This window comes from Emys orbicularis, chromosome 20 (assembly GCF_028017835.1).
Source record: "Emys orbicularis isolate rEmyOrb1 chromosome 20, rEmyOrb1.hap1, whole genome shotgun sequence".
In the NCBI taxonomy this organism is placed as follows: Eukaryota; Metazoa; Chordata; order Testudines; family Emydidae; genus Emys; species Emys orbicularis.
The window spans coordinates 19,688,554-19,703,224 of NC_088702.1; the positions used below are offsets into that span (position 1 = coordinate 19,688,554).

The 14,671-nt window shown below is 47.8% G+C and overlaps 1 protein-coding gene across 1 annotated transcript; it reads left to right on the forward strand.

Moving 5' to 3' along the window:
* The first annotated feature begins 7,897 nt into the window (after positions 1-7,897).
* On the forward strand, positions 7,898-14,113 carry LOC135892222 (zinc finger protein 571-like). Its single transcript, XM_065419929.1, has 2 exons — positions 7,898-7,978; positions 12,733-14,113. The coding sequence occupies exons 1-2, from the start codon at positions 7,898-7,900 to the stop codon at positions 13,840-13,842; spliced, it is 1,191 nt and encodes a 396-aa protein (XP_065276001.1). The 3' UTR covers positions 13,843-14,113.
* Positions 14,114-14,671: the final 558 nt, after the last annotated feature.

The following is a 14,671-nucleotide window of genomic DNA, read 5'->3' on the forward strand; positions in this document are numbered from 1 at the left end:
CCCAGCTCTGACCTGCTTCCTGGCTGCTTGTCTGGCCCCTCTGGCCGGCCCGGCTCTGCTCCCCAACTCCGCTTCACACCCTGCTCTCGCCTTAGCTCGGCCCCACTCTGTCTGACCCAGCTCACATGGACTCCTGATGAGCCTGCCCGCCCTGTCCATCAGGCTGACCTGGAGCATTGGCCTCTCCCCATTGTTCCTGGGGACTGTCAGTCTCAGGGTCCTGATTTCCCATCGACCCCCCCCCCCTTCCTTTTGGTACTGGGAGCTAGCAACCAAAACACCCCACTGAGTTTTAGTAAGGGGACAACAGTCCCCTTCCATAAAGGGAGTTAGGAGAAAACCTCCCCCCATGATGTTCCAACATTGTCCACTAGGGGGAGCTTTGTGCCCTTTCTCCTAGAACTGCTGCTGATGGCCACTGCAGGAGACAGGATGCCAGACTCTGGCCCCATTGCTGTGCGAGAGGCAGGAGGGATCTGTAGGTCTGATCCGGTGTGACAATTCTTATGTTCCTAAGTTCTTTAGGACAAGAAGCAATGGGCTTAAATTGCAGCAAGGAGATTTAGGTTGGACATTAGGAAAAACTTCCTGTCAGGATAGTTAAGCACTGGAATAAATGGCCTAGGGAGGTTGTGGAATCTCCATCATGGGGGATTTTTAAGAGCAGTTTAGACAAACACTGTCAGGGAAGGTCTAGATAATACTTAGTCCTGCCACGAGTGCAGGGGACTGGACTGGATGACGTCTGGAGGTTCCTTCCCTATGATTCTATAAGTGACGGAAGTTCTGATACCTTCGTGGACTGCTGAAAATGAATATTATTAGCACCCATCTTTTCTTTCCGCTGTTGCAGAAATACCCAAACGGGGCAAGATCGGTGAGTATCAGCAGTTATCTTTCCACTATCAAGCACTGCCTCACTGCCCACTAACTGCCCACTCCTTTGCTGGCAAAGCCAGCTACAAAACTGTCCCTCCTGCTTCCCAGAATTCCATCCATCGGGCTTGGTGCCAGGAATTAGGCAGCCCTGGGATGTATGAGTTTTTCTGAGGATTATCTGTAGGTTTCCAGGAGTGGATGAGAATGTGGATGGGGCCAGAAGCACAGCTGGTGTCAATCAGTGTAATTCCGTTGAGTCAATGGGCTCTCAAGTAGGGGTCTTTATGTGTTACCATAATACAAATAATAAATGCCTCCCCTTCTGTCTTATTTTTTGCAGAATTCCGGGAACTTCAGTGGCAATATAGCAGGTAACAACAACAAGAGTGTTTAAGTATCAGAGATTCCCTCTGGATGTCATGTAGATGCACACACATCAGGTCAACCTGGTTTCATGTCCGGTTAAAAGTTTGCTAAGCAAGGCATATTTGCTGAGCTGTTACCATGTTGTGAAGGCAGTCTGGAAATATCACCTGCTCCAGGGGGCTTATGAACATCTCCCAGGGCTTACGGCAGGTTGAGTTCCTCTCCCACACTCCTCCAGGGCAGCTGTGAAGACTGCTATGAGAGGCTTTCAGGTATCACCCATAAGGCAGTGCTGCTGCAAGCTATGTCAACAAGTGAACAAGCAGTAGGCTCCAGGGGTTATGGGAGTTTTCCTGCAACTACACAAAAAAGCCTTCTGAAATCACCCAGAATGCACTGCCCTCAGCAACTGTTCCAGAAACTCAGGAAATATTTTGCAGTCAAGGATGCCTTGGCTGACTCTTTGCTATCAGAGTAAACCTGCCTTGTGCCTTGGAGTGGGAATATCAGACGGCATTTTTCTTGAAGAATAACAATGGAGAGTCACTTATCCATGTGAATATCTTGCTCCGAGGGTCTCTCGCCAGAGTTTAGCAGCTACAGTAGCAGGGAGGTGATATTAACTCTGTCTATGGTGCAGATGATGCACCAGTGGAATCCTGGCCACTTTCAGAGACAGGATACCAGACTAGAAGGGCCTATTGCTCTGTTCCAGCTCAGGGAGGAGGGGATGGATCTGGCCTCATTGACTCCAATGCAGCTATGGTCCATTCACACCAGCTGGGGATCTGGCCTCGTTGAATCCAATGCAGCTGTGGTCCATTCACACCAGCTGTAGACGTGGCTCTGACAGAGCAGCTTAGCATTTCACCCTGAATTACCTCGCACACCTACCTAGTGTGTCTGTCACTACCCACATGTCACAACCACAGAACAACAAAGAGCTTGTGCGGCTCCTCTTTGACTTTGCCTCAAGGCACATTTAACTTGTCACCGGAGCCAAATCCCTCTGTGATGGGACTTCTCTCTGCCATCACCCCTGATGCAAGACCACTCCTAGAAACCAGCCCTGAGAACACCTCCTCTTGTTCATCTCTGGCAGCCATCCGCCTCGTGCTGATAAGAGCAGATAAGGGCAGGTCAGCAGCCCAGTTGAGGAACAGTACGCATCTGATCAGATCCCTGAATGACAGAACATGCTCCTCACGCCAACTCGGGCACATAAAGGACAAGGGACATGTCGCCTTCCAGAGCTTGTGTGGGGCAGGGGGTGGGTACTGGCTCTTCAGAGATGGTGTTGTGTCAGAGAGAGTCCATCTCAGCCATCCCTTGGCGTGCGGAACCAAAACCGCATCTCAATCTTAACTAGAGTGGTGCTACCAACCCACTGTTACGTAGTAGAGTCTCAGATATACTAAGGCCCCTTTACCTCTCTGCCAGTGTAAAGGGGACATTTAAAGTGACTGTAAAATGCAATCACTTTCAGTGGTTCGTGTCACTGAGAATCAACTTCTCTGGCCCCTGATATTAGGCGGCTGTAGATAAGGCAGGAACACCAGACTGGAGATTTGGGTTTCATTCCCATCTCTCCCACAGACTCCCTGTGTGACCTTGGCAAGTCACTGCCTCGCTCTGAGCTTCAGTTTCCCCTTCTCTGCAAACTGGGGATAATAATCCATCCATTGGCCACATACATTGTAAACCCTTTGGCGGCAGGAGTTGTCTCTCACGCAGTGCTTGTGCAGTGCCCAGCATAATTATGGCAGGGTTGAGAGAACTGCGGAGTCCTGACTCCCATCCTCTTTAATAGCCTTTCAGACTGTTCCAAAGTCCATCCGTCTGGCATGAAAGATACAGGCCAACGCTTTCCCAACTTGGCCACTGATTTTGTCTGACTTGGTTTGTAGCTGTCCCAGTTTAGGTCAGGATTTCACAGGTGCTGATCTCTCACTGACTTCAGTGATGTAGCATTTGTTATAATTTATGTTAACCCAGCACCTAGAGACCCCAACTGAGATCGATGCCCCATTGTGCCGGGCGGTGCACAGACACACAGAAAGAGACAGGCCCTGCCCCAGCTGAGATCAGGGCCCCATTATGCCTGAGACACTCTACGGCTCGGGGGAGTGCCCTGTAACCCCCGTATTCCTCATTTATATATAATTGTGATATTGCATATAAATCGTGCCATGTGAGGTATCAGGTTATGATGTGCTGCAACCCACTGTTCTATCTAAATATGTATATCATCGATGCATATGAAATTATAAGAATTGTGTTGTATGGTTTTCACTAAAATATGCTGTGGGTTTGGGAAACACCCAGATACTAGCTCTCCAGAAACAATGACAAGGGAGGTAACCAACGCCCGGGTGGGTGCTTACAGACAACACCAGCCATTGTCCAGCAGAGGAGTTACAATTCCATGACTCACTCGCAGGAGACACAAGGGCATATTGCTTCACCTTGTGACTCAGCAGTTCCCACCAGACAGACATGGACTTGTGTTCTCCAAGCACATGGATTAAGGATATAAAACAGAACCCAGAGGCCTCATGCTGGGCCTTTTCTCTCCCCTTCCCTCCCCCCCCCCCCCCGCCACCTACACTGCAAGCAACAAGGACGCTCAGAAGACTGAAGACTCCAACAGAGGAGACTGGCCCAGGTTTAAGAGACAAACCTGTATATTAAGGACTAAGATTCAGGGGGGTGAGAACATTGCTTGACCTAAATACTGTCTAGTGTGATAAGGGTTAAGGTTTAGACTGCGTGCTTATATTTTCTTTTCTTTAGTAACTCTCCCTGACTTTTTGCCCGTCACTTATAATCATTTATAATCTATCTTCTGTAGGCAATAAATTTGCATTACTCTTTATCTTTACCCTTCTGTTAGTCTCTAAGGTGCCACAGGACTCTTTGTTGCTTTTTACAGATCCAGACTAACACGGCTACCCCTCTGATACTTTACCTGTGAGTTTGCCTGAAGTGCTTGGTAAATCGGATCAGGTTACAAAGGCTGGTGTGTGTCCACTTTCCATTGATGAAATGGAAAACCAATTAATAAACTTGCATTGCTCAAGAAAGGGTCTTGAGCCGTGCAAGATGGTATATTCCTGGGGTACAGTGCTGGGAGCTGGAAGAATTTGGCTGGTGCCTTTCTCTGTGTGATTTATGAGCGACTCTGGAAGCATTCATGCAATCTAGCTGGGTGTGGGGCTCCACATGCGTTTGTGCTGAGTGATAACAGCACCTGGAGGGGTTTGCTGCTGGTCACTAGCAAGGCATTGTGAGAGACAGCCCAGGCTGGAGAGGTGAGGGGGCACAGCGGTCCCAGGCTGCACCCCGGGGATCCCGTCACAGTGACGGCCACTGCACAGAGACCAGCAAGAGACAGTCCCTGCCCCAGCTGATACCCAGGACCGTTGTGCTGAGCACTGCACAGACGTAACGCCGACAGACCCCAGTCGTTGGCGGATGGGATCAAACCCAGGATCTCTGGAGCTAAATGCATGAGCCGCTACACCACATGGCTCTTAGCTAAGGCTGTAGAGCAGACTCATGAATCTCTAACTGGTCTTGGTGCCACTAGAGGGGACAGAGCACCACACCTAGGAGGTGTCTGGGTTCCACAGACACACAGGGAGATATTGTCCCTGCCACAAAAAGCTTGCCATCTGATACGGCAAAACAGACAGAGGGCAGAAGGTGAAAGACAGAAGCTGGCTTGCCCCAGATCATCCAGTGGATCAGAACCTGAGCTAGAAATTAAACCCAGGTCTCCTGACTCCATGAACTTGGTTGGTCCTCTAGATTACTGGTATTCCGATAATAACAACCGGCTCAGGGCTAGATCATAGGCTGGAAGGATCAGCGTAGCTCTGCTGACTTCACAAGAGGTATGGCCATCTACCCAAGCTGGGATCTGTCCCATTGAGTCCAGTGGAGCAATGGACAATTTACATGAACTGGGGATCTGGCCCCATTGACTCCCCATTTAGATGAGCTGGGGATCGGGCCCCAATGACTCCAATGGAGCTGTGGCTGATTCACACCAGCTGGGGATCTGGCCCTGATAGGGTCACAAATGCAGAGCAGCTTGGCAGCTCACGCTGCCTGACCTCACACACCTATCTGCAAAGACAAAGACTCTTCCTGTTGGGTCCCTCTCGGCCCACTTGTCACAATCAGGAAACAACCTTAGAGCAACAAAGAGCTTGTGAGGCTCCACTTTGACTTTGCCTCACGGGCCATTTAACTTGTCACCGGAGGCAAATCCCTCTGTGAGGCGACATCTCCCTGCCATCACCCCGATGCAAGAATTCTTCCTAGAAACCAGCCATCAAGAACGTCTCCTCTTGTTCATCTCTGGCAGCCAGACATCTCCTGCTGATAAGAGCAGATAAGGGCTTTGGATTGTTCTTCCTGATCTTCAGAACAAGTCAGCAGCCCCGTTGAGGAACAATACGCACCTGTTCAGATCCCTTAATGACAGAACATGCTCCTCACGCCAACTCGGGCACACAGAGGACAAGGGACACGTCACCTTCCAGAGCTTGTGTGGGGCAGGGAGCGGGTGCTGGCTCTTCAGATACAGTGTTGTGTCAGAGAGAGTCCATCTCAGCCATCCCTACCGAACCCAATTCACATCTCAATATTAATTAGATTGGTGCTACCAACCCACTCTAATGTAGCCTATAACATGCCTAGCATAATTATGGTAGGGTTGAGAGAACTCAGGAGTCCTGACTCCCATCCCCTTTAATAGCCTTGATGAGTCTTCCAGAGTCCAGTCCTCTTGCTTGGAAGATAAAGGGCAATACGTTCCCAAGTTGGCTACAGATTTTGGCTGACTTTGTTTAGGGTGACCAGACAGCAAATGTGAAAAATCGGGACAGGGGGTGGGTGGAATAGGAGCCTATATAAGAAAAAGACCCAAAAATCAGAACTGTCCCTATAAAATCGGGACATCCGGTCACCCTAACTCTGTTTCAGTGGTTCTCAACCTGCAGGCAGCCCAATTAGCACACAGCAGGGTCCGGGGTCCCGCCTGCCCTGCCGTGCGGTGGGATCCGGGCTCGCTCCTGACCCCGGTATGTGGAGGAGTCTCTGGGTGGGGGGCACTGGGCATGGGGGGGTCTGTGGGGAGGTTGGGGGAGTGCTGTGGTTAGAATAATATATGGAGATATACCTATCTCATAGAACTGGAAGGGACCTTGAACGGTCATCAAGTCTAGCCCCCTGCCTTCACTAGCAGGACCAAGTACTGATTTTACCCCAGATCCCTAAGTGGCCCCCTCAAGGATTGAACTCACAACCCTGGGTTTAACAGGCCAATGCTCACACCACTGAATTATCCCTCCCCCCTAAAGGTTCTCAACCTGTGGCCCAGGTAACACATTGAATATGTGCCCCACATTGATAACTAGGTTGAGAACCACTGCTCTGTTTGAAGCCGTCCCCATGTGGGCCAGGTTTTCAGAGTTGCTGATCTCTCACAGACTTCCCTGCTGTTGGTTTTTGTTATAATTTCTATTAACCTGGCACTGACAGGACGTGACCGAGGTCAGGGTCCATTGTGCCAGGTGCTGCACAGACACACAGTAAGACACAGTCTCTGCCCCAGCTGAGATCAGGGCCCCGTTGTGCTAGTGCTGTATACACAGCGAGAGACAGTCCCTGCCACAAAAAGTTTACCATCTAATGAGACAAAACAGACAGAGTGCAGGCATTCAAAGAGAGAATTGACTTGCCCCAGATCATCCAGCAAGTCAGTGCTGAGCTGAGAATTTAACCCAGGTCTCCTGACTCCCAGACTAGTGCGTACTCTGCCACCCTGAACTTGGTTGGGTCCTCTAAGCATTACTGTCACTCAGATAATAACAATAACAGGCTCAGGGCTAGATGGTGCACTGGCAACAATCAGCGTAGCCCTGCTGACTTCAGTGGAGGTATGGCCCCTCTACACAAGCTGGGCTCTGCCCCATTGAAGCCTGCGGGGAACGGCCAATTTACATGAGCTGAGGAACTGGTCCCAGTGTCTCCAATAGAGCTTTGGTGGTTTACCCTGGAGGAAGATCTGTCCCATTGGCTTCCATGGAGCAATTTACACCAACTGGGATTCTGGCCCCAGTGACTCCAACTTAGCAACAGCTGACTTGTAAGAGCTGGGGATCCATCCCCCTTGACTCCAGTGGAGAAGCAGCCAATTCACACTAACTGGAGACTTGGCCCTTGGTGTTACAATCTGGTAAAGGGCATAAGATAAATGAAGCTTATTATGAACCATGTTCCCTGCCTGTTACCCAGCCTTCAAGTGGGAATAAAAGGTGCAGATAAAGCACAATTTGGCCTGTACTCTGACACTAAGATGAGTCATCTCAAGACCCATCATAGAGAGGAATAATACAATTCATTCTTCCGCCTGAAGTTGGCTCCCAGCCTTTGGAAGCAGGGAGTTGATTCCATATGGTGGAATTTAGTGATAAATGAAATCTCTGACCTTTCCTGATTGATAAAGGCGATTGGTCTCCTCGATAATGCGGGTATTGAGTTTGGGCAATCAAGCTTGTAATGTCAGATACGACGCACTGTATAAATACAGCTGCTAAACCCGGCAGCCGGCAGGACCTGGAAGAACCAAACAGAATCCAAGATGAAGCTCCAGATTGTGGCTGCCGCTCTCCTCCTCTCCATCCTTTGCCCAAAGGAAAGCAGCGCGATACTGCGCCCATGGGTAAGCATTCAAACACTGCTAGTTTTCATTGCCATTGGCAGTGGCATAGCTGGAACTAGACCCGAGCTCTCCTGCCTCCTTATCCAGTGACGTGTCCTCTGAAAGATCCTGTGTCCTATACTGCAGAACTGCTCCCTGAGCTTTTGGAAATCTCCTCCTAACCTGAGTCCAGGAAAGACTCTCAGCTCTTCTCAGGAAGAGAGAGAAGATTAAATAAAAGAGCTTCAAAATTCTTCTTTTTCTTCTAGTTTTAAAAATAGCCCATGACGGTTTTTTTTTTTTTCAACTCAAAATGAAACCAATAGAATTTTTGCTTTTCAAAAAACACCGTGGTTCAATATTTGAGGGTTTCACTAAAAATATATTGTTGTGGAAAACCAAAATCACCAAAATTTCCCCTCATAATGTTCAGATTCTAATTTTTCATCTACATGATTTTTTTCTGCTAAAGCTCCAACTATGGTTGAAAAAAACACTTTTCAGCTGAAAAATTAGGAAGAGAAAAATTCAACCAGCTCTAGTTAACCAAAAATTATTTTTTGCCCAAAATGAAAATTTTAATGGAAAAATGTGTTTCTTACACTATTTTCTGTTTTTTCATCCAAAAGAATTAAAACCAAACAATGGGGAAAGTTTTGCTTTTTGATTCCCAGACTCCATTTCCTTCGCCTCCCTCTTTAAGTGGAAAAGTAAAGGTGGGGATATTTTCAGTTTATCATTCAGTTTCAATCAATTTTGGAAAAATGTTGAAACCCACATATTTTAAAATTTCCCAAAACACGCATAATTTTTCAAACAGTTCTGGAAAAAAAGAAATGGGGTGGTAATCATAAATGAAAAAACTGCAAAACTTTTCCCTTTCTGATTTTCTCCAAACAATGAAAAAATGTGAAAACAAATCAACAAATTTTTCACAAAAATTCATTTGGAAAAATTTCAACCACCTCAATCCTTATCCAGATGAGTCAGACTCAGGAAGGAAGCTCCCAAATTCTGGAGGTCAATCCCAGCACTCAGAATGAACAGTAGTGGGGAGGTTTCCCACTGCAGACCTGTCTTGGGCCATGTCTACACTACAGACATCTACTAGCATAGCTATGTTGCTGCAGGGTGTGAAGATGTTTGGTCCCCGGCTGACATGGCTGTGCAAGCAAAAGCCACTAGTGTAGACACAGTTATAGCAGCAAAACTGTGCTGTTGCTTGCATAGCTTATTTTGCTCAGGCGGGACTAGAATAAGCTGCAGCGATAACAGTGCACCCGGATAGCTATACTGACAAGGTGCTCCTAGCGTAGCCATGGTGTGGTTCAGCTATGGACAATGTGAGGGAATCTGCTAAATGTTGATGGTATTGGAGAAAGCGCAGGATCAAGTAACTAGCAGCAATTTCCTTGCAGGCTTCTCGGAGCGTATCTGCAAGAGTCCCAGGGGTGACTATTCAAAGTAGCTTTGCTGTCAGGCTGTCTCACTGTCTTATATTATCGCAGAACCTCTTCTCAAGCCCCAATGCTGAGCCCAGTGGTCAGCCGGAAAAGCCCGGACAGATGTAAAAGTATTAAGGCAAAAGACAAAGCAATGGGCTTCTAAATCCTCTGGGGGAAGTCAGAGTTAATCCAGGTGTTCTTTGCAGTGTCAGTTCTCCCATTTTCCCAATAGCCAGTTTGTTGGTTCTCTGTGGGCTCTGTTCTTTACCGCCGTGATAAGAACCACTTCTCAGCAGAGTCAGACACACTGGCAGCTGTGATTCACTGGGAATTCTCTCATTCTGCACATCTGGAGTGGGGATAATAGCATCACCACAGACAATCATAGACATGGTCTCAACTACACCAGGGGGCAGCTCCCCAGCAGATGTAAATCGGCCTCACGCCACTGAAGTCAACAGAGAAATGCCAGTTTACTCCAGAAAAGAATTTAGCCCATTTGAAAAAAGGGGTTTCCTAACATAGAAACCAGTGAAGCATATGGGGATCTAGGAAATATTTCAATAGGAGGGAGGGTGGAAATCGACCAGGGAGCTGGGAAATTTCCCACGCCAGGAGTTGCCTGGCTGAGCCACTGCCATGAAAGAAGTGTGATTTCAACAATATCGGAGAAAGAGCAGAACTAAATAACTCCTGCCTTTGCCTGCCTAGCGGTTTGGGTGCATGTTGAGCCCTGCTCGTGGTGCTCTCCAAAGCCAGTTGACTCTGAGAGTCTGTAAAGTGATTCGGGTGCATTTAACAGTGACCTATCAGACTAAATGAAGGAAGGCAAAGAGAAGAAAGAAAGGCACAGAGAGGGGAAGTGACTCACCTAAAGTCACTGGGAAAGTCAGCGGCAGAGCCCAGAACAGATCCCCGAGCTCTTGTCCCCCAGCCCAGCTCCCTTTTTACCAGACCACACTGGCTCCCATTTCCCAACCAGCAGCCGTTTGAGTCCAGTTCCTTTCCGGACATCATTTTCATTTCACTGCTCCCAGAGAAAGAGCAGCAACAAGGAATTAATGTTTTAGTAATCGTTTATTTTTTCTTCTAGGCTGATTTAAGCAATGAAGGTGATTTGTCTGTGAGTATTCAGAATTTACTCTCCTTTTGGGGCTTTTACATTAGTTTGGGACCTTTCAATCAGATTAAACATAGGAAGGGCATTCGCCTCCAGAGGTGGGCACAGAGGTTAGGCTAGCTGAGAGAGCCCGGGGAGTCCAAAGACAAGAAGCGCAATCTATTTAATTTACCACAGAGACACTTAAGAGGTGACTTGATCCTGGTATAGACGTAACTGAAGGGGGGGAAATTCTGATGGGAGATTGCTCTTTCATCAAAGAAAGGAAGAAAAGATCTAGTAATCTAAAACCGAAGCTAGACAAACTGAATGAAGAAAGAAGGTGCTAATATTAACAGTATTCATTAAGCTTTGGAACCATTAACCTAGTGTGTGGTGGAGTCTCTGGCTATGTCTATGCCAGAGACCTTACAGGGGCACGGCTGTACCGATGCCGCTCTGCCACTGTGAGATCTCTCGTGTAGCCGCTCTACGCCGACGGGAGAGAGCTCTCCCATCGATGTAATGAAACCACCCCCAGCGAGCCGCCGGAGATGCTCTCCCACCAACATAGCGCTGTGCACACTGCTGTTTATGCTGCGAAAACGTATGTCACTAAGTGGGGTATATTTTTCACACCCCGGAGAGAAATAATTGTAGCCAAGAAAAGTGGTAATGTAGATCTGGCCAGTGATGAGCTCCCAAAATCCTAAGAACTGGTTCCCTACCAGGTCCTCGGCGGCGGGGGGCAGGGAGGGGTCTTCACTCGCTCCGGGTTTTCGGTGACATTTCAGCGGCAGGTACTTCACCTGGAGCGAGTGAAGAATCCCCCCCGCTGCTGAGGTGCCACTGAAGACTCGGTAGGAAATCGCGTGGTGAGTACAAGCCCCACGTGCCTGTCTCCCCCCCGCCACCCACTCATCCAACACCAACCCACCCAGGAGGTCCGTCTAGAAAAAAATTCACATTGAGTCCTGCTGCTGGTGCTCTCCAAAGACACTCTCTGCTCCCAGAGAAAGAGCAGCAACAAGGAATTAATGTTTTAGTAATAGGTTTTTTTTCTTCTAGGCTGATTTAAGCCATGAAGGTGATTTGTCTGTGAGTATTCAGAATTTACTCTCCTTTGGGGCTTTTAGATTAGCCTTTAAATCAGATTAAACATAGGAAGCCCATTGGCCTCCAGAGGTGGGCTCAGAGGTTTGGCTAGCTCAGAGAGCCCAGGGAGTCCAAGCTCTCCCACCAACACAGCGCTGTGCTCCCTACTGTTTGTGCTGGCGAAACGTAAGCCACTCACGGGGGTATTTTGTTCACACCTCTGAGCAACATAAGTTTTGCTGACGTAAATGGTAATGTAGATATGGCCTTAATGACCGAAAGTCTGTAAATCTCGATGGGATATCTTTACGAAAGTTATGCTCTAAACGGAACAGAAGTTATGGGCTAGACGCAGGAATCATTGGGTGAGATTCTCTGCCCTGTGTCATTCAGGAGGTCAGTCTAGAAAAAAATTCACATTGAGCCCTGCTGGTGGTGCTCTCCATAGACACTTGACTCTGAATGTCTGTAAAGTGATTCTGGTGCATTTAGCTACGACCGATCAGACTAAATGAAGGAAGGCAAAGAGAAGAAGAAAGAAAGGCACAGGCAGGGGAAGCGACTCATCTAAAGTCACCAGGAAAGTCAGCAGCAGAGCCCAGAACAGATCCCCGAGCTCTTGTCTCCCAGCCCAGCTCCCTTTTTACCAGACCACACTGGCTCCCGTTTCCCAACCAGCAGCCGTTTGAGTCCAGTTCCTTTCAGGACATCATTTTCATTTCACTGCTCCCAGAGAAAGAGCAGCAACAAGGAATTAATGTTTTAGTAATCGTTTTTTTTTTTTCCTTCTAGGCTGATTTAAGCCATGAAGGTGATTTGTTTGTGAGTATTCAGAATTTACTCTCCTTTTGGGGCTTTTACATTATTTTTGGACCTTTCAATCAGATTAAACAAAGGAGAGCCATTGGCCTCCAGAGGTGGGCTCAGAGGTTCAGCTAGCTGAGAGAGCCCGGGGAGTCCAAAGACAAGAAGCGCAATCTATTTAATTTACCACAGAGACAGTTAAGAGGTGACTTGATCCTGGCATATACGTAACTGCCAGGGGAAGAGATTTGTGATGGGAGATTGCTCTTTAATCAAACAAAGGAAGATGAGATCCAATCATCTAAAACTGAAGCTAGACAAATTGAATCAAGAAATCAGATGACTCCAGCCATATCTCTGAACGGATGGGTCGCAAAGCCAGCCTCCAGCTGGAGGTAGAGGAAGATTACTCACCACCATCTAGTCCTGCTTGCAGCCTTGCTGGACCTTCAGTTAGACAGGAACTCCCTGTAGAATTGCAGTGTGAAGAGGAGGAAACCTATGAAAACTACTACCAGAAGCGTGATTCAACCACCGCTGCAGTGTTTGTCACCTCTAGCACCAATTTTGACCTGCAATGTGAAGATGAGGATCTGGAGCTTTACTCCTCTGAGCACTCTGAGGAACCTCAGGGAGGGCTAAGTGAGGATGATGAAAACATCATTCTTATTGATGCCTTTGGTGAGGAGGACCTGGAGCCCATCTCTGGAGAAGCTTTGCCTTATAGGTGCAAGAAGTGTGGTGCCTCTTTCCAGGATCTGGTTGAATTACAGGAACACAAACAGATCCACCTGACAGAGCATTCATACCAATGCCCAATCTGTGGCAAAGAGTTCTTCCGTGCTGCGAACTTGCGAATGCACAAGCTCGTTCATTCTAGTGACAGGCCACACAAGTGTCCGGAGTGTGACAAGGGGTTCATCCGTATGGCTGACGTCTGGAGGCACCTACGCAACGTCCACAAGATTGAACGTTCAAAAATTTTAGGAAATGGTATGGTTAGGAACCCATGGTCTTCAGTGCACCAGAACCAAAATGGTGGCGGAGATACCTATCAGCAGTGTTCAGATGACCAAAAGCCTGGAGGAGAACAGTCTAAACCTTACATCTGTCCAACATGTGGCAAAGGTTTCCATAAACCTAATTTGCTGTCGAAACACAAGGTGATCCACCGACAGGACAAACCATATCAGTGTCAAGAATGTGGAAAGTCCTTTATCCAGCTGCTCAGGTTGAAAAGGCATCAGCAAACTCACTCTGGAGAGCGCCCTTTCTACTGTGAGGAGTGTGGTGGAACCTTCACGCGGCTGGCATCACTACAGCGTCATCAGCGGATCCATACTGGAGAAAAACCCTACTCTTGCGCTTACTGTGCTCAAGACTTCACAGAGTCAGGCTCCTTGAGGAGACATGAGCGCACTCACCAAGTGAAGATGTCTTAGAGTCTATAGTACCTCACCTGCTCTAGTGGTTGTTTTGTTTCCCTTCTTACCTGAGTGAAACCTGTCCACGCTTCTTAAGAAACCTCCATACTCTATGCACATAGGTCAGTCCACAGCTACCTTCCCCAAATATTGCCAATATGACTCTAATAAGGCAGCAGGAAGAACTCCATGATCTCTACAAGTAAAGACATAAGTGAAGAGGAAAAAGCCCCCGTGCCATTGAAGAATGAGGTTAGAGAATTTGTAGGACAAATGTAGAGAGTGAAGCCCCTTGGAGGTGCTGCCTCTGGAGATTATACCTGCCTCTGGAGATTTCCATTACTTGCATCTGAAGAAGTGAGGTTCTTACCCACGAAAGCTTATGCTCCCAATACTTCTGTTAGTCTTAAAGGTGCCACAGGACCCTCTGTTGCTTGAATCAAGAAAGAAGGTGCAAATTTTAACAGTATTCATTAACCATTGGAATGATTAACCTAGGATGTGGTGGAGTCTCTGGCTATGTCTACACTAGAGAGCTTACAGCGGCACAGCTGTACCAATGCAGCTGTCCCACTGTAAGCTCTCTCCACCTGACGGGAGAGAGCTGTCTCGTCGATGTAATAAAACCACCCCCAACGAACGGTGGTAGCAATGTCGGCAATTGACGCTCTCCTGCCGACATAGCGCTGTGCACATTACCGCTTATGCTGGCGAAGTGTGTCACTTAGGGGGGTATTTTTTTCACACCCCTGAGAGACAGACATTTTTCCGAAAAAAGTGCTAATGTTGATAGGGCCTTGATCACAGAAAGTTTTTACATTTAGATAGGATAGCTTTAGAGAAGGTA

Coding starts and splice junctions, on each gene's coding strand:
- LOC135892222 (XM_065419929.1), top strand. CDS start 7,898: ATGAAGCTCCAGATTGTGGCTGCCGCTCTCCTCCTCTCCATCCTTTGC. Junction 7,979..12,732: donor GCGCGATACTGCGCCCATGG/GTAAGCATTCAA, acceptor AATTGAATCAAG/AAATCAGATGACTCCAGCCA.